The sequence below is a fragment of the Pollachius pollachius genome (assembly GCF_949987615.1).
Source record: "Pollachius pollachius genome assembly, chromosome: 11".
NCBI classification, from domain to species: domain Eukaryota; kingdom Metazoa; phylum Chordata; class Actinopteri; order Gadiformes; family Gadidae; genus Pollachius; species Pollachius pollachius.
In genome coordinates this window covers 14,872,173-14,891,520 of record NC_136944.1, presented here as the reverse complement: position 1 = coordinate 14,891,520, position 19,348 = coordinate 14,872,173, and the positions used below count along the sequence as shown (strand labels likewise).

General features: G+C 43.0%; 2 protein-coding genes across 2 annotated transcripts; one reads left to right on the top strand and one right to left on the bottom strand.

Annotated features, from left to right (window-relative positions):
• Positions 1-240: 240 nt before the first annotated feature.
• On the bottom strand, positions 241-15,663 carry fmnl1a (formin-like 1a). The gene is given in 26 exon segments (XM_079746854.1): positions 241-535; positions 955-1,069; positions 1,489-1,590; positions 1,680-1,781; positions 2,161-2,324; positions 2,616-2,745; positions 3,016-3,096; positions 3,426-3,494; positions 3,615-3,849; positions 4,669-4,871; positions 5,222-5,343; positions 5,534-6,008; positions 6,010-6,165; positions 7,746-7,847; positions 8,295-8,444; positions 8,972-9,082; positions 9,193-9,267; positions 9,921-10,014; positions 10,107-10,183; positions 10,735-10,843; positions 11,529-11,672; positions 11,859-11,939; positions 12,038-12,111; positions 12,270-12,356; positions 13,572-13,655; positions 15,112-15,663. Coding segments are annotated over 26 exon segments (3,390 nt in total). The 5' UTR covers positions 15,295-15,663; the 3' UTR covers positions 241-470.
• A 445-nt stretch (positions 15,664-16,108) lies between these two features.
• On the top strand, positions 16,109-19,299 carry mlx (MAX dimerization protein MLX). The gene is made up of 8 exons (XM_079745960.1): positions 16,109-16,411; positions 17,181-17,217; positions 17,338-17,427; positions 17,564-17,673; positions 17,773-17,875; positions 18,098-18,197; positions 18,860-19,061; positions 19,162-19,299. The coding sequence occupies exons 1-8, from the start codon at positions 16,370-16,372 to the stop codon at positions 19,216-19,218; spliced, it is 741 nt and encodes a 246-aa protein (XP_079602086.1). The 5' UTR covers positions 16,109-16,369; the 3' UTR covers positions 19,219-19,299.
• Positions 19,300-19,348: the final 49 nt, after the last annotated feature.

The following is a 19,348-nucleotide window of genomic DNA, read 5'->3' as shown; positions in this document are numbered from 1 at the left end:
CCGATACTGGAGATAACTAATTTATCAGTGTGGATGCCATGATGTTCTGTGAGAAACGTGTGTTTTTCTTTCCCTGTGAGAAGGTTGGCGGTGGAACGCCTTCTTTTTGTACATAATTTGCTGTGTTTGTGTGTCTTAATAAAGTGCAGCTCTCTTGTACAGTCCTGGCGTCTGACAGCTTTTTGCCTCTTAATCAGGAAGGGGGCCTGTCGCCCATAATAAAAAACAAGATTCATTGGCAAGAGATTTAAAAAAAACTTTATTTGTTTAAAATGTTCTTAATCAAGAAATTCCTCATTTAAAGCGCCCAATTCATAATATGTACATCGTTCACAAAAAAACGAATTTGGCAGTATATATGTATAATGTCACCTGCAGCTTATGTTAAGTAGAACAACAAACACACTCGTAGAACAAGCAATCTACACAGTGTCTATAGTACAGATCACGGGTTGTGTTTGACTGCTGGTTCAAGGCTCAGGTTGCTGGGCAGGGCGCCGTAAGTCCGTCCTTCTGTAGGGAGTGTTCCTCAAGTCTGAAGGAAGACAGGAAACAAACACAAATAGGTTCATTTACACAGAGCTGGAGCTTCAGTAGAACACAGTGTATGAATAGATCTTTTTTATAGATTTAGAAATACAAGGAAATGTACGTACAACGCAAATCACATTCATGAAACATTTTTACGTTTACATATTCACGTACGAGGAATATCTCACGGTATGTTGCTGGTATAAGGCAAATACATAAAAAATACAACATAAAACAACTTTAAAGGATATAAAAATGAAATATAGATAAGTCAATGTATACCCTGATATGACTCGTCTACAGAGCAGTTACAACAACAAAGAGCATGATTGGAGGCGGAGGGGTGTGGGCGGAGCAACAAGGTGGTGGGGTTGGTTAGAAGATAATGTTTGGGAGGGGGGGTGGGGGTCACCTGTGTTATACCTGTAATGATGTCCTCCAGTGCGCCGTCCTTCCCCTCGCGAACCTGAGGCTTCACCTGCCTCTTCTTCAGCTCAGCCATGAAGTCCATGGGAGGCATCTTCTGGTTCATGGGGGACTGCCGTCGGTGTAGAGAGCGGGGTTCAATGGTGAGCAAAGTACAGGTCGAAACACATGCACACAACCCCTGACTCTAAGGTGTACATTACTTCATCTATCCACACTACCTTCTGAGGCATTGTTGTTTTTTTTAACATCGTTTAAATGATTGGGTGTATAAATGAAGACAGCGGTTGTGAAATAAGCTAAAAAGGTTGTTTGAATATGACCACTGTTTTCCTCCTATCATAGCTAATGATACCATTATGCCAGTTCAGTGATGTTGATGTTAATGATCCATGATGATAATGGCTGAACGTGAGGGAAATGGAAGCTACAAATTTCAAAAACTTGATGACAAATGTTTTGGTCAAAAAGAGGAAAATAAAATAAAGGAACTGATGCAATAGTATGATGTCAATATTTTTCGTGGGCTACCTTTACTGAGCCAGCTTTTCTCGGAGAGGGAGAGCATGAGCTGTTACTTTCACTGCTTTCCAACTCCGCTTTCTTCTTCTGCTCGTTGTCCTTCTCGGCTTTCTGCGATCCCACCCAACACAGAGACTCAGGAAACATGCTGAATGCTACCATTATGAACCATGTGCAGCTTTAGCGCAAACCACACTAACCTTGTAGGCCTTCATGAAGCGGGCAAAGGTGGGGAAGAACACGGACGGCTGTGTGGTTTTGGGGTTCTCTCCAAAGTACTCCACGACGGAGCCATACGCCTCCTGGGAAAGACACGAAACACAAGACTGTGGATTAATGACAGTTTATAGTATTGGTTCATAATTGGAAACTTTGTATCCAGGTGACTTCCAGTGAATGGGGGGTCAAGACCTGGGTTTTAAGACCTGCTCAAAAGAGGCCAACAGGCAGTTCTGGGAAAACTGGGGATCAGACCCAAGACCTTTCGGCTGCAAGTCAGACACCAAAATAAATACTAGGTCGCCCTGTCCCCCTGCGTGGTTAGTACAAAAGATTTGATCAAACCAAGTGCTATTTTAAACCCATTTCTGGTTCTCCATTTGCCATACTTTGTAGTGCTGTTTGGCAAAAAAAAAATACACTATATGAATAAAGCTGATTTGAATGGAACTGGGCCCCAACCTGTGCCGTCTTGCCATCTTTGACCAGCGAGGCCAGCTGGTTGCTGTTGGTCTTCACAAAGTCCTGCAGCACCTTGTTGTCCTCTTGCACCAGGAACTCCTTCTTGGTCATCTCCATGCCGCGCTCTAGAACAAGGATGTCCTGGAGGATGCCGTCCATTGACACTAGAATACGATGGCATTAAGCGTTAGAATAAATAGGGTATTCGTCGCCAACAAGGAACAATCGAAGTGAGGTCCTTTCTTGGGCACGGGCAGAAAAAAAATAAAATGCATTTGAGACATATTTATTTCTCTCTGACAATAACATCCAATAAATCACTTAAAATACGTTTTGGCATAACAGCAACTTGTCTCAAGATAAAGTAAACATTTGACAATGGATCGGTAATTGTTCATTGGAGCTTGGCATGATTTTGAAAGTGAATAGATGCAAAACGGGTATATGTGTGTTACCCAGTGCGGCCTTATCCACAAAGTGCAGCTCGGTGTGGAAGGTGGCCAGGTCCGGGTACTTCTCCTGGATGACGTTGGTGATGAAGTGCAGCAGGGTCTGGGAACGGTCTGTTGACTTGGTCTCCAACAGCTGAGCGGTCAGGGCGGGGGCAAGCCGAACGGAGAAGGCGGAGAAGAAGGTGATTAAAAAGGAAGCACTTTACGAGAAAGGGGCTCAATCAAGAAGGGAGGCTGGTGCTCTGGTGCGTCGAGCACACGTAGGGCAATGCGGCCCCCCCGTTTTCCTGCCATTTCCCGCCTCTCTTCACTGTCCTTTCCATAGCGGCTCAAAAAGCCCATTTCAAATGTGTTTGGAGAGAAAAAATTAACGAGCAAAATCAGGGAGAGAGAGGTGACTCACAAGATCCAGGCTCTGCAGACGGAAGCCACCTGCCGCGGTCCTCTTGCTGCTATTCATGTAGTTCCCGAACGCCAGGATGATCTGAGAGAGAGAGAGAGAGAGAGAGAGAGAGAGAGAGAGAGAGAGAGAGAGAGAGCAAAAGCAAGGGCAAGAGCGAGAGAGAGGAAAGAGAAGGAAAGAAAGAAAAAGGAAAGAAAAAGGAAAGAATGGTTTACAAATGGTGTTGAAGCTAACTGATGTAATGGTGGTTAGGGTTATACATTATATACTAGGGTAAGGGCTAGGAATAACCGTAACCCTACCCCTAACCCTGGTGCTATATAATAATGTGCATTACCGCATTAACTAATGTTAATGACTGAGTGTTTCATAGCTTCCTTAAAACCCTCACCCCTCATACTCATACTCACTTCCAGCATTTTCTTCAGCTTGGGCGAGGACTTGATGGACATCGACGCAGATATGAGGGAGTCCAGTTGCTGTGAATGATACGAGACACATCAAGAAACCAGAGCAGACACTAAAGCCTGAACGTCTGCGCGGCAACATCCGGCGATTCGGGTTCAGGTCAGACAAAAATATGGAGAAAAAAAACGCACCGGCTGGAGCCGTTTCACCGTCTCGGGGAAGTTGCCCATGAAGGTGAGCGTGCTGATGCGCTGACTCAGCCGTGGGATCCTCCCGAAGCGGAGCATGAATCGATCTTCGTCCGTCAGCGCCTCTATTTCACGGCCCTCCTTCTCGTAATTGACCAGCAGCTTCAACTCATAGTCCGACGGGATGAAGCGCTCCAGCAGCTCCAGGAAGTCCAGGCCTAGCGCCTGCTGGTTGTACCTGGGGGAGGTATGGGGAGAACCCACAGGGACACACAGAGTTCAGTAGCTGGGGAGGACCGTATGGGGATAACCCACAGGGACACACAGAGTTCAGTAGCTGGGGAGGACCGTATGGGGAGAACCCACAGGGACACACAGAGTTCAGTAGCTGGGGAGGACCGTATGGGGAGAACCCACAGGGACACACAGAGTTCAGTAGCTGGGGAGGACCGTATGGGAGGAACCCACAGGGACACACAGAGTTCAGTAGCTGGGGAGGACCGTATGGGAGGAACCCACAGGGACATACAGAGAGCTTAGTAGTAGGTGAGGATAGAGAGACACACAGAGTGTAGTGAGGACAGAGGGACAGACTGTGGGGCTGCTACCGAGGAAAGACAGAGAGACCCACAGACCGGTTACTACCAGGTGAGGACGGTATAGGACGAAACCAGAGAGACACAGAGACAGACACACAGACAGAGAGTTTAGCAGCTGACATAGTACTAAACTCACACACACACACACACACATACACACACCCATACCTACACACACACACACACACACACACACACACACACACACACACACAGTTTAAGACCCCAGAGAGACACAGAGACAGAGAGGTTAGTACCTGGTTAGGAACCCAGAGAGACAGAAAGTGAGAGAGAGTTAATTCTGCATGAACGGCATCTACTATGGCAGAAATTAAAATGAGCATCCACACGACAACTATTTACACCAACCATTTAAATCCCAACCAATTAAGAAACACGAAGGCAACAGATGTTAGAAGAGCCCAGCGTAAATTGTTTAGAACAGAGGTGGTCCATACGTGTCGATGGCGACGCAGATGTTGTCTGGGCTCATGCCGGCCTTGCGCAGGGTGATGGCCAGGTTCTTGGCCTTGTTTGTGTCCATGAGAGAGACCTTAGTGGGAGCCTTCTGGGCCACCTTCACCTTCAGCGTGGACAGGCCGGACGGAGCACCCTGTGCCTTGGTCTTGAACTGCTCCTCAAACATCTCCATGTTGAGCTCCTGCACATGAACACAAAAAGCCAACATGCATGTGTTTGAATTTGCGTCAGTGTTAAAATTAGGATTTTTAAATTCATTTTTTATTTACTTTTTAGAAAAGGCTTTATAGTTTGTAATTGTTTTGAATTTCACGTATTTTGTAGCATTTTATATGATGGTAGTTTGTCGTTTTTTTTTTTTTTTGTAGTTTGTAGTTAGGGAGAATGTCTTGCCACATGTAACAGTAACAATTTTAAGGCTAACTTCTTAGTCAATTTGGAAGGAAAAAAAATCTTCCACTAAATGTAAAGGTGATGCTAGGAATCGGATGATGGTTTGGGGGTCAAATCGGAGGGGAAATGGCAGCTTACATCCAACACCTGCTCGTCATCCAGCTCGTTAAAGACCGTGCCTGTCACCTGGTTGGGCTTCAGAGCCTGCCAGTTTAACAGTGGCATGCGGAACTTAGTCTGGATGGCCTTCCTGCTCTTAACTATAGAGAGGGAGACAGAGAGACAGAAAGGGTTAGATAAAAAGAGTCAAAAGAGGAAAAAGAGAGGTGAAAATGAGATAAGAAACTGACAGAGGGAGAGAAAATAGAAGAAGACCAGAGCAGTACACTTGGGATAGTCTATAATCATTTCATTATGTACTTTTTCACCCTTGAGATGGAGTCTCCTTACCGGGCACACTGTTTGGAGTGGGGCCCATGACCCCAGGTGGAGGTGGGGGCGGAGGAGGTCCCCCACCGGGTGGGGGAGGAGGTGGGGGTGGTCCAACACCCGGTGGGGGAGGGGGAGGGGGTGGAGGCGGGCATCCTCCCGGACCGGGCGGAGGTGGGGGTGGGGGTGGAGGTGGGGGTGGAGGTGGGGGTGAGGGGACGCCCTTGCAGGCCAACCCCGGAGGAGGTGGGGGCGGAGGCGGGGCTGACCCAGTCCCACCCGGAAGAGGAGGAGGAGGAGGAGGTGGAGGGGGAGGAGAAGAGGTAGCATCCACCTCGTCGCTCTGTGGTTGGGAGGGCGGGGCCTGGACGTACTCCGTCACCGTGACGGGCACCACCTGCAGGTCAAGACTGCCGGAGGCCGTGCGCCCCAAGCGGATCAGACCTTTGTCCTGCAGCTCCTGCACCTTCCGCTCCAGCTCCGAGGAGGGGGGGGGGGCCCGGGGGGGGGGAGGGAATGGAGGGTGGGGGTGAGGTGGTGGTGGAGGTCGGGGTGAAGCGCTCCTGTTCTTTCTCCCGCTCCCTTTCCAGCTCCTTTTCCCGCTCTCTCTGCTGCAGGAAGCTGATCTGAGAGCACGACTCCCGTAGGCTCTCCTGCTCACGGGCACACACAGAACATGAACACACAACACGTTAACACCTGCACGCACACAACGCATTAACACACACACACAGAACATAAACACACAGCATATTGACACACGCACGCACACAAACACACACACAGAACAGAAACACACAACACATTAACACACGCACGCACACAAACACACACACAGAACATAAACACACAACACATTAACACATGCACGCACACACACACAGAACATAAACACACAACACATTAACACATGCATGCACACACACACACAGAACATAAACACACAACACATTAACACATGCACACACACATTGCATTAACACACACACAAACAGAACATAAACACACACAAAACATTAACGCATGCACACACAAAACATTAACGCATGCACACACGCACACACAAAACATTAACACAAACAAATGCAAAAACCATAAAAAACATTAACACACATAAAACATAAACACAAAAGCAAAGACACATATACGAGTAGACTCACACAATTACTTACATACACACACGCACGCACAGACAGAATAGAGATACATGCATGCTTAAGGGGCTTAAGTTGACGAGGACAATTCCTATTATATTCCTTGCAAAGTTGGAGTAATAGCGGAAAAATAGTGAGATTCAACCAAGAAAATCCATTTCCATTAATTATATAAGTCAAGTTAAGGTGTCTTTTCCCGTGAAATTTTACGATTAACAATTTTAATGGACAGCTCAACTCAAAAAAGGTCCAGTACAATGTGTTACCAAAAAGATATGGTTAAAGAAATGAATATGTCCTCTAATGTGGTTTTAATATGGTACATTTAATGGAGTTGCAAATAGTTTTGTTCGAGTGAGCCCTTTTCATATCCATAGTGTGGCTGTCTTTCCCATTATAACTTAGAACATTATAAATTATAACCCAGGTAAAAGTAAGTGAGCTTCTGCTATAGCTGCAGCTGACACACATCACAACGTGTACATCAAAGAAAAGCCGTTTGGTGAAGCGAAGGTGCTACCGTTACTCGTGGTCTTTGAATCTAACTGAAATGATTCACTGAGGATGCAGCTCAGTAAGTTTCAGTATTGCCTTATCTCAGCTCCAGCACGCCTACTGTAAGAACTTCTTGGGGGAGACAGCTAAGAGGCTTGGCTGGAAACCAAGACCTGAAAGTGGGGAGTTACGCCTTGTTTCCTGTCTCATTTTAGAGATATTCTACCAAAGACAAACTCATTTGCGTGAGTGGCAAGCTTTCAGGAGGGGTTGCATTATATGGTGGCTTTGAAAAAGTGTCTTTCTGCAGTGGTCTGTCCACACTGTGTTGATCAGACACTTTTTCTAAGAATGACGTTGTCTTGACCGGATGATTTAGCTTTTCTTCCCACCAGGAATGGTTCACTTAGTCTGGTTTTGATAGTAATAAGAAAACGTGAAGAAAGTGAAACGCCTTGTTCACTCGGATTTCAGCTATCTTACTTAGGATTACTTATCTAACGTCTGAATTGTGAGACTATGTATTGCTTAATGAATGCTGTTTTTGGGTGAGTGAGAGCTGTGCATCGCCAGCAGCATGCTACCTTGAGCAGCTCAGTCTCCTTGGTAGACTGCAATAGCTGAGCCTCCAGTTGGGCCACTCTCTCTGCTGCCTGTCCCTCCAGCTCCTGCAGCCTGCTACTCAGCTGCAACAAAACAGATCACAACAAGTGCATGGGTTAACACCGAGTATTTCTGGCAGTGGCAATGAGGTAGTGATTTGGCATCAAGGTGTAATAATTGTTTTCTCAGAATAAATAAAAAGATAACATTGTGAAATGATTATTTCCCCCCGTTCTGCATCTGGGGTGTGTGTGTATGTGTTTGTTTGTGAGTGTGCATCCATGCATGTGTATGTGTGTGTGTTTGTGTGTGTGCATCCATCCATATGTATGTGTATGTCTATGTGGGTGTGTGTGTGTGTGTCCATCCATTCGTTTGTTTGTTTGTTTGTTTGTGAGTGTGCACCCATGCATGTGTATGTGTATCTATGTGTGTGTGTGTGTGTGTGTGTGTGTGTGTGTCTATTCAAGTGTGTTTGTGTCAATGCGCGTGCGTATGTGTGCATGTGAGTGCGTGCGTGCGTGGTGCACCTGAACGTTGTGTTTGTGCAGTTCGTCCACATGCTCCATCCCCCCATCTCTGCACTCTGCATCCTCCAGCAGCGCCCCCACGTCACACACATTGTCCAGGTAGGCCTGGATCTGCACCTGCAACTTCTCACTCTCCGTCTTCTTCAGCTTCTAATGGACACATATGAACACACACACGATCACACACAGACACAGAAAGAAACAAACACCAGCCATAATCACATACAGAAACACACACACAGATTCAGATACTGAAACACACACCACACATAATCACATACAGAAACACACGCTACACATAATTAAATACTGACACACAGAATCAGATACAGAAAAACACAACACACATAATCACATACAGAAACCCGCCTATGGATTCAGATACAGAAACCTACTGACACACAGAATCACATAAAGGTACACACAGAATATTATACACAAACACAGGCACAGAAACACACAGAAAAAACAAAAAATCAGAAAAAACATTGGGGCAGGATAGTGTCTAGGATGGTTAGGGGTACTACCATCTGAAAGCTTCTGGGTTCAAACCCCAAATTTGTTTGGTGATTAACGGACGCATCTGTAGGTCAAGTTGCTTCAGACAGAACACTGCTAGTATTCATAGTATAAATTACTATTTATATTATTCATCATAGTCTCTGGTCCATCCTTACCTCCAGATAGTCGTCCAACCCCTGGTGGGTAAACTCATACTGCAGGTGGACCCGGAGGTTCATGTTCTCCACAGAGTGCACCACAATGTTTATGAACTGCATGCAGGCCACCTGGAGGCAGAAGGGGTGTTACAGTGAAAAACGGTTCGAAGATGGGCTTTGTGAGTCATTCGGTTTCGTGTCTGAATGTCTGCCAGACATTGTTGCAGAGCAAGACCCACCATGAAGTCGAGGTTGCTGTCGTCGTTGTTGAAGTGCTCCATTAGCTTCTCGAAGCGGTTCTTCTCCCGGCTGACCTGAAGACACGGGGAGGCAGCGGTTAGCGATCCAGGGGGACTTGGAGTTTGCAAACGAATGAACAAATCAGCGTAGAGAGTGTGGAGAACAGACAACTGATTAAAAGAGCTGAAGCCCCCACACAAACACAAACACATCATAAGGTTTGAGTTAATAGCAAACATAAGAAGTGTTTAATTCTGGATATGAATATGACAATGCAAAACAAATACACTAAGGTTTTCCACCATTCTGAAAATAAATCACAAGAAGGAAGAAGTGTGACAGTAGGCGTTGATGATCGTAATAATGGCAGCACACCCAAACATTGAAGAACACACATTGAGGTAATGAGTCATTCAGGAAGTAGACGTCCTACAGGTCTACATTCTGGATGTGATGCGCTCTAAAAAAGATAGTGCATCACACTGAGTAAATCACACTGAAAAAGCTGCCGTTGAGTAAAGGCTGCTAAAAGGGTTCAAATTCCCACAGACACACACACACACACACTCGCATAACATAAGAAGGAAGTATCATGCAGAGGATGAGTAATGAGATAAGGGAAGTCTGGACCGATGGAAAAAGTGAAATTATTTGGAGTCGCCAGGCACAGCGTGATGTGGAAACACGAAGTGGAGAGACACACACACAAACACACACACACACAAACCTCTTTGAAGTTGTCAAAGGCGGAGAGGATGATATCATGGCCCCCTCTCACGAGACACACGGCTGCCAGCAGCTCCAACACAAGGGCCTTGGTTCTGTCAGACAGAACTAAACGGTAATGCATGCTAATTCACACACAAACACACCCACACACAATCGCATGCACACCTGCACCTCATAGACGTACCTGGGATTACTGCTGTTGAGGCCGAGAGTGATTTCGTTGACACAGCTGGCGTGGCTCATCACCTGGTTGAACCCGGACTAAGAGAAAGAGAGATATTGATAAGCATTCTCTCAATGAGAAGGTATGTATATCAACTGTGCAGGAGCTTTGGCAGTTTGGAAACAGTGTGTGGCCGGCTGAATGTGGCATATCCATCTTTGATCTGTAAAAGTTCCTGCATGTTTCTAGTAGTAGGAAACTTATCTTGGGTACATGTTTTCAATTTGAATAATTTCACAGCAATCATTTCAAAATATCACGGCCATTCATCTTTGAAGGAACTGTGCTGAAAGTGCATTCGATTTTTAGGTGTATTTCAGAACACTCAAGTTCACCTTATAGAACAGTGACTGTTAGTTTTATACTTACAATTTCCCCAGTTGATTTTTGATTTAAGTTTCAATAATTAACATTTAAACTAGCTCGTAGGTTAAGAATGACCTGGACACAACTGAAATTTGAGAGCAGGGGTATCCAGTTTGTTGCAATCTGCAACCCCACTGCTAGATGCCACTAAATCCTACACTCTGATTCTTTAAATGATTAGGTACATACTCAGGGAAAGCGGGACATACGCCTCCAACCATACCTGATAATTCATGATAGCTCTCAGGCACATGATGCACACATGCACGTCGTCTCTTTGGCTGGCCAAGGGGGACCGCTTGTGAATCCTGTTGTTTAAAGTTTTACTGATTCTGCAAATGGTCCAAAACAAAAATATACCAAACAGAGATATGTAAATTCATGTGCTTGATCTAGCAATTGAGCATAGAGAGACTAGATTGGCTCCACATATCTGCACATATTTAGGTATGCAAATGCCACTGATAGAAACTTGGCAATTATAATAGGACCCCGGGTGCAGTCTTAGTCAGGGGAGGCCCATGTGTAATTATGCAAGACAACAGACAAATCGGTCCATGTCAATTAAAGTTCAGAATCACATTAATACTCAAGTACAGCACGCACATTCATCATTATTAATTAAAATGACATTAAGTCAAAATGAAAAACAACTTTTTATGTGCCAAAGTGGAAATTTGTCTTCGTCCAAACTAGCAGCACATAAATGAAGCACTGCTATAATATATCAATAGCTGACAGTCTAAATCTGAAAATCGAAACAAAATATTTAGACACTAACAATTATAAAAAAAATACATTATTATTAGGTGCCCACTGTGAGCCCTGTCTCTCCAGGTCAATAGACATATGGAGTTGAAGAACCTAATGTATATAATAATTGCATTTTTAAATCAATTACACAAGAACACAGAAAATGACACTGTGAGAGATGTGCATTATGGGAACCAAATGAAGGATTTCTTGGCCTCATTCTGCATGAGTGCTACGCTACAGAGCCAGAGGACTCAATCTTACCTCACAGTCAGGGCCCGTGCGGCTCTGCTCATGCCATGGGATTGTGTACTGGAGCTGCTCTTATTCAAATCTTCCAGCGACCTCTCCATCGATTTTGCTCTCTCTACCGGGCTGCCATTGACTACTGACTCCGCTATGTCAAACCTGTTGTTAAAAGGTGAGGCACACAAACAGTGCAAACGAACAGACATGTGTCAACTTTTTCAAAAAAATGCAACAAGTTCGAGACCATTTTGGGGAAAAACCTGGGACCAATTAGACAGACTGGTGAAAAACTTAAACTAAAAAACAACATCCAGTCATCAAAATGTATCATGTCTCCAGACTTACGTAGCCCTCTGTGCAAAGGACAGATATTCCACCAGAATATCTAAACCTCTGTTCTCCTCGTCAAGGAATTCCTGGGCCCATCTGCAGAGAAACACAAGGATCGAAAATAATGGAAAGTGAATAGGTGGGAAAACATTGAAACCACAGAATGAAAAGAGAGGCAGGATGACAATGTTTACCCGATATGGTTAGTGCGCAGGGATATTTCCAGGTCTTTAAGCACCTTTGTCGCTTCTTGGATCCACTTCTTGGACTGAAAGTGACAAAACAAAAATATAGGTATTTTTAGAGAGTTATGTTGGATTGACAGTTGCCCAAAATATACTGGCAACAATACATTTATGAGATTTACGAGTGCATGTGTGTGGATGCGTGCATGTGTGTGTGTGTGTGTGTGTGTGTGAGTGCCACCTTGCGGGGCACCCCTCCTTGGTCCTGGTAGAAGCCCTTGATCTTGGTCAGATAAATTGAGGGGGGGCTTTTCACCTGAAAGCGCTCCTGGGATGGAGGATCAACACAAGGCAGAGCACATTTATTTTGATTCAAAGTTCAACTTCTCTGGCATGTACAGACTGCCATCTAGTGACATGATGTTTCCGATGACCACGCTGTTTCCATGACAATCCATTAATGCCCCATGGTGGTTGTAATACGTATATTAGTTGGAGACGTTTGGCTATGTTCAACAAATGTTGACATAGTTGATTTTTATGCTATATTTCAGTTCCATGAGTTATTCATATAAGATGCTACAATTGCTCCATTAACATTTAATTTCATGACCTTTTAAACAATTACCAAACACAACCCAAACCACAAGTAGGGATCTCTGGTGTAACACTGCTAATTTCCATTATCTTGCTGATTGGCTGAAACCATTGTACCCTTGCAATTTTAATGGTGGCAACTGAGGTCCACTGGCAGAAGATATAGGGCCCTGTTTTAACGGTCTTAAACGCAAGTGAGATCCGCCAAGCACATGTAGCTTTGTGGGCGGTTCTATGACGATGTTGCTATTTTACTGGCTTATAAATGACTCTTGCGCCCGGCGCAAATCTAAAAAGGGTTGGTCTGAAGTAGCATAATTACTCGTAGGTGTGGTTTGGGCGTAACGTGCAATAAACCAATGAGAGTGCCATCTCCCATCTCCTTTAAGAGCCATGAGCGCATTTGAATCTGACGAGTTGATATTTTTGACAGCGAGTCTGTAGTCTCCGATGAGACAGATGCATGACCACATGAATTTCAAACTTCAAATGGCTCAGTTTATGGCCAAATAATATGGCCTAATTCACACATGGAATAGCGTTTTCTTCCAAAACTCAGAAATACTGAGTCCTCAAATGAATTTCGGCAAAGAAAACTTAACACACATATGATATGCGGTAACTGTGGTTCTATTTAATGATATACGCAAAACAATAACAAACATCGTTTCTTACCAGTATTGTATGCATTATCGTTATCGACTTGTGTTCCTAATATGCATGTGTCCCCCCGTTAACATACATTGCCATGGACTGTATTATGCGTTATGTGTTTAGTTTGCGTGTGTTTAAACAGATGGACGCACACACGCGCGCCCACATTCATTAATTATTTTACACACACGTACGCCCGCATTCATTCATTCTTTTTAACACTAACTCGCGATTAATTAGTCTGCTAACGGTTAATAAAATGTTGATGACATTATAAACATTCAAATCTTACCTGGTCGCAGACAAGCTCCCATTTCTTCTCATTGTCATACTGACTAAGAAGCTTTAATTTGTCTGGCGGCAGGTTTATGGAGCTCTGTAAAAAGAAGACAGGGGCTTTATAAACCAAAAAACGAAAGGATTACTTTAATCAAAATCAAAATTAAGTTATGATGCATATTACATTTTATTAAATAGTACATGTAGTGTATTTCCAGTTTAGTTGTTTGGAGTCATATCACTTTATTTCACTTGCATTTAATGGGTACATTTTACAAAACACTAAGATAGCCTTTATATTTGTAATGGTGTGAGGTGAAGTGTGAAACAGAATCAAATTAAACTCTGAAACACATTGTTTGTCATTGTGAGCAATTTCTCTAATTGTCACTGAGTACCGTCTGCTACCTAGTTTTATATAAGATCCTTCTGTCTATTTATTTTTGATAGAAGCACTTAAAAAAAAACATTGATGTCCTTCTGGTAAGCCAGATGGTATTATTCAGGCCTAACTATTAAGGCACATCTTTTTAAATCAGCGTTTCTTTTCAATGAGTTGGTGGTTATAGAAGTTATTGTGGCAAATGATTGATGTTTAATGTTGATTTTTGTTTTATGAGGAAAGTGTGTCATTTGATTTTTGTATTTTGTAAATATATATTTTGATGAAATAATAATGATGATAATAATATTAAAAAAAGAATAATACTAACGAATACAATAGGGTTCCCACTGATTTCGTAGGACCCCTAATAATAATAATAATAGTACATATATATTTCCTAGCGCTTTTTTGGAAAAACTGAAAGACACTTAATAGCAAGAATTAAATCACATTATAAAAACACTATGAAATAGATAGGATCTGAATTAAGGTCAGAATGTATATTATTATATATTTATTTTGATAAATAAAAAAAAGAGATAAACAAAGCGAAACATGATAGCAGGAAATGGCATTACCACATTTTGTACTTCAACCGCCATTACTGTCGCATTTCATTAAAATCTCCAAGTATACTGAATATTGCAGCTTCAAGTATATAGTATATAGTATATATATATATATATATATATATATATATATATATATATATATATATATATATATATAATATATATATATAACAGTTTGAAACATATTGGTGGATGTCAGTTCTGATACAATTTTATTTTTCGCCAACTTTCCACTTCAAATTTGGCTAAAGAAAGTTGATTATTAATTTGCATTTAATTAATAATAGGTTGGCAGGTTGGAAGGAACTGCAAAAATAAGGATGTTGCAATGCTTGAGCTCTCTTTCAGTCTTAAGTTCTCTTTCGTGTAAGCTATCACAAGTTGCTCAACTTCCCCTTAGGGGGCAGCTGACAAACCTGTGGTGTATGAGCAAAACAAAATGGCCTAAGTAACAACTGAATTCATGTAAATAGTTTAAGCCAAAAAAAACTGAAAAAAAGACACGAAAACTACTGTAAAATAACAGGCCATCTGATAAGGGTATTCAATGACTTGGCCACACGTTTTGCACCCTGGCCACATGTTTCAGTACTCACCAGAACCATGTTGAAGCGTTCGTCCAGCTCATCTTCTGGTGGCATAAGCAGCTTCAAGTCAGCTGTCTTTTTCTTTTGTAAAGCGGGTGTGGGTTCGCTCATGTCCCCTACCTCCACAGGGCTCCTGACTTCCCGGCCCTCCCCGCGGTCCTGCTCCAGGGCCCCGGCAGCCACATTCCCCATCACTAATCTCCACAAGTAATCCAGGAGGAAAATGTTAGGGACTCCTTTAACTGAGAATTCAGTCTAATGCCGTACTAAGTGTCCCACAAAAGTACACTTCTTCACTCAAACCATCTCATATGCTAAGTTCAGGTTTTAAATCCAAGTAAGTCTTGTCCTTTGACCATTTTAGGGTTCCTAGAGAGATGGACTTCAATTCTTCGTTCCACCTATCCTAATCCTGAGCAGAAGCCAATGATTTTTGTCCTTGTATCATCTCTGGAAACCCGTACCTCTGTTTCGGACTAGCCTACAACAAAGGTCAACCTTATAGGCAGCCTTCAACCTGTGCAATGTGTCTTCACCAACTACTAACTACAACTGAACCATTGCTTCTATGGTAACATAAAGAACACAGTGTGAGAGGAAGGAGTGCACTTTTGATGCAGCTCAGAGAAAAAAACCACAGTAGCAAAAAAGCAGAAGAGTAACTTCCTGTGTAAAGAGGCAACAGAAGGGTGTGGAGGGAGGTGTTGTTAACAACTTAAATATAGCACATATAACGTACAATGGAGTTAGAGGTTAGAAGCAAATAAGTTTTTTTTTATATCCAATGTGAATTATCATGGGAATTTCGAGTGGACATGGAGGGGCTCAGATGATCCATACAGCCATAGTCAGGTCATAAATTAATTTCGAATTTTAAACAGTCAGGAAAAAAATGTGTCAGGTAAAATCATGTCAGGTGAAATAACGCGCTGCAAAAGATTGTCCGACAGCCCCACTTTGCGTTTGAAATAGGAATGCACATAAATGTTTGGTGACTGTTCGAAGTGCAATCAAATAGCCGTGTTGTACAAATAAACGAAACACAACTGTTTAACTGAGAACGCTCTCTGAGCACCCAGTCCATCCATCCAGGCCATTTTACACTCATGTGATTTAAAACAACCCCAAGGTAGTCCTCCTCCCATTGTGTCCAGTAGAGGTAGCACTTACGCTCACTTTCTCCAAGGCTATCACGGCCAGAGTTTCTTTGTAGAGCGAGTTGTTGTGAGTAGTATCCTGCAGCTGCTGTTATTATTGTTATTAACACATGATGACCGATCCGATCACTTCACCAGAAGACAGTTGGAAAGTAAGAAACAAACTCAACACATCGGTGCTTTGTGTTTAAGATGGTTGCTTTGCGTGGCTATACGCTGAAACCTTACATTAACAGCAAGGAGCAGACGGGCTACTCACTCTCTTAGCCGCGCGGCTAACGTTAGCACACATTTACTAAGGTAGTGCAACACATATATTGCATGTGTTGTTTTTTTTTATAACAACAGTGCCCTTTTTGAAAAACGCATTGTCGACATACAACTATATTTGATTTGCAAATATAAGGCGACCTCCTAGCTGTCAACCTGTTGTTTTTTACTTGGACCTGACCGCTCCACCATGTCTTTGGAAGTGAAACCCTGGGATCCTACTTTGTTGACAGGACGTTAAATAATCAGGACTCATGTTAGCTTTGTTCAATGGTTTCAATCTGTGTAAACGTATTTCATATTGGTTTATCAACTTGTAGATCATATTGGTTTATCAACCTCCATTTGAAAAACTCGGGTCTATGGGACTTTCCATTTATTTGTGTAGCCTGTTTTTTTTTTTTCTTCTACTAGGCTAAGTAAATGACGTACCGTGTGTGTGTGTGTGTGTGTGTGTGTGTGTGTGTGTGTGTGCGTGTGTGTGTGTGTGTGTTGCATTTTTCCACGTGTTCCCTTTAATGACCTTCAGCAAATTGGAACAGCACTCTGTGGGAGTTTTAGTTTGACTGCCTATTGTTGACTAGCGTCTCAACCCTCTTTATTTATGTTCTCTCATTCCACATCTTCAACTGTCTCGTGATGACACTACAGACCGAAGGTGCATTCAGTGACAACGGGTTCGACCATGGTAAATTTAGGCTTTTTCAATTTATTTTGCATTGGATAAAGTTGTGCTTGCAGGTTATATTATTTCTAACATTGTGTTTTAATAGGATATCACCCTGACATTCATCTAATTCTGATGCAGGTTTCTTTACCGAGACCGCGTTAACAAGTAGTCTGGTCTCTAGAGCAAACAGCATCGGCTCGACAAGTGCCTCTTCAGTACCAAATACAGGTAGGCATATTGTGTTTTTGATTAGTGACAGAAATAAAATGTATTTACTACTAATTTTCCTCATTAACTCTTATGTACTTAACTTTAATAATATTGATTGATTGGTCAATATATTGATTGGAGTTTTGCTATGTAGATGATGAAGACAGTGACTACAGACATGAGGCATCGTATAAGGATTCGTATAAAGACAGACGACGACAAGCACACACACAGGCTGAACAAAAACGAAGGGATGCCATTAAGGTTGGTGTACATATTGGATGTCATCTGCCCAAAGGTGATCAATCAAGACAATTTGTTTATGCTCTCATCGTCATGCATGGATCTATCAATTGCTTCCAGAAAGGCTATGATGACCTTCAGTCTATAGTACCAACCTGCCAGCAGCAATCAGAATTTGCAGTGGGGGCACAGAAAATCAGCAAGGCTACCATACTACAGAAAAGTAGGATTTTCCTTCATTGTACAACTTTACATGGACTCTACTACTAATACTATGTGTGTTTGGAATGACAAGCCTGTTAGATTGTGAGCTGGTTAACTGGATAACTGTATATATATTTTATTTTTATTATTATTTTTTAAAACACTTGACAAAACAGAATAAAGGTCCTGGGTTAACATCTATTCAGACCCATGCATTTTGTTTTTGGGGTTGGGTTTCTAGCCATTGACTACATCCAGTTTCTTCATAAAGAAAAGAAGAAGCAAGAAGAAGAAGTGTCCACACTGAGGAAGGAAGTGATGGCGCTGAAGATAATGAAAACGTAAGACGGCGCGGCCTCACAGAAACCGTTTTTGGCTAGACCACTCTTTGCACATAGAACAACCACAACTCTGTGTGTGTGTGTGTGTGTGTGTTTTTAACGTATGCATGGAAGAGCTTAGGGCCTATGCAGAAAAAATAAATAAACATTGATTTTCATTTTGGACATTGGTTACGCATTGGTGTCAATGCGTATTCAATAAGCAGCTGGCCAAAGTTGGTCTGGGCATTCGCCTACGATTACCAAACTTACCTGAAACGCTCAGATTCAGTGTGGATGGCCAGCATTTTTCAGGAAAACGCTGGGATGGAAGGGAAAATAGTGTTTCCAGATTTTCTGGCATAATGTGGACATGGTCTGATTCTGCAGCCGTGGCCAGGTCTCTGATCTCTTGATGCTTTGATGTTAAAGAAACATGCCGTATAGCTGAGGTCTTGAACTGCAATTCACCTTGAGAAATGCACAGGTTTAGTGGACTTGGCAATTGGTCAAAAGGTATCCTTGTTAACAGCAGCGTGGAGTTTGAGGCCAGAAAACAAATACAATGTTACGCAGTTGAGGGAATGGACTCAAGTCTAATTTCATTTATTATTTTCTTTCCATCGATGGCTTTTTGATAAATCACTTCTAAGGTACCCCGCGGGCCCCTTGATTTGTTGCAGGAACTACGAGCAGATAGTGGAGGCCCACCAGAACAACCCCCAACAGGGGGATGAGCAGGTGTCCGACCAAGTGAAGTTCAGGATCTTCCAGAGCATCATGGACTCGCTGTTCCAGACATTCAGCAGCTCCGTCTCAGTGAACAGCTTTCAAGAGCTGTCGGCCTGCGTCTTTGGTTGGATTGAGGAGCACTGCAAGCCACAGGCAAGTACCATAGTCAGGCAGCAACAAAACCAAGCTTGTTTGGAGCTGGTGAGCTTGTTCTTCTGATTTAACCCACGTCTGCTCTACTTCTTTCCTCCAGACGTTGAGAGATTTTGTGGTTGGCGTTCTCCGACAGCTCAACAGCCCGCTGTACTGATCCTTTTTACAACCTCTGGACTGAACTTCAAAATATATATTCGGCCCTATCTCTAAGGGAGCCGGCCGTCATCCAGCCACACCTTAGTATAGAGTGGTAAAGTCACGCCCCTTCTGGTAGAGCCCATGGG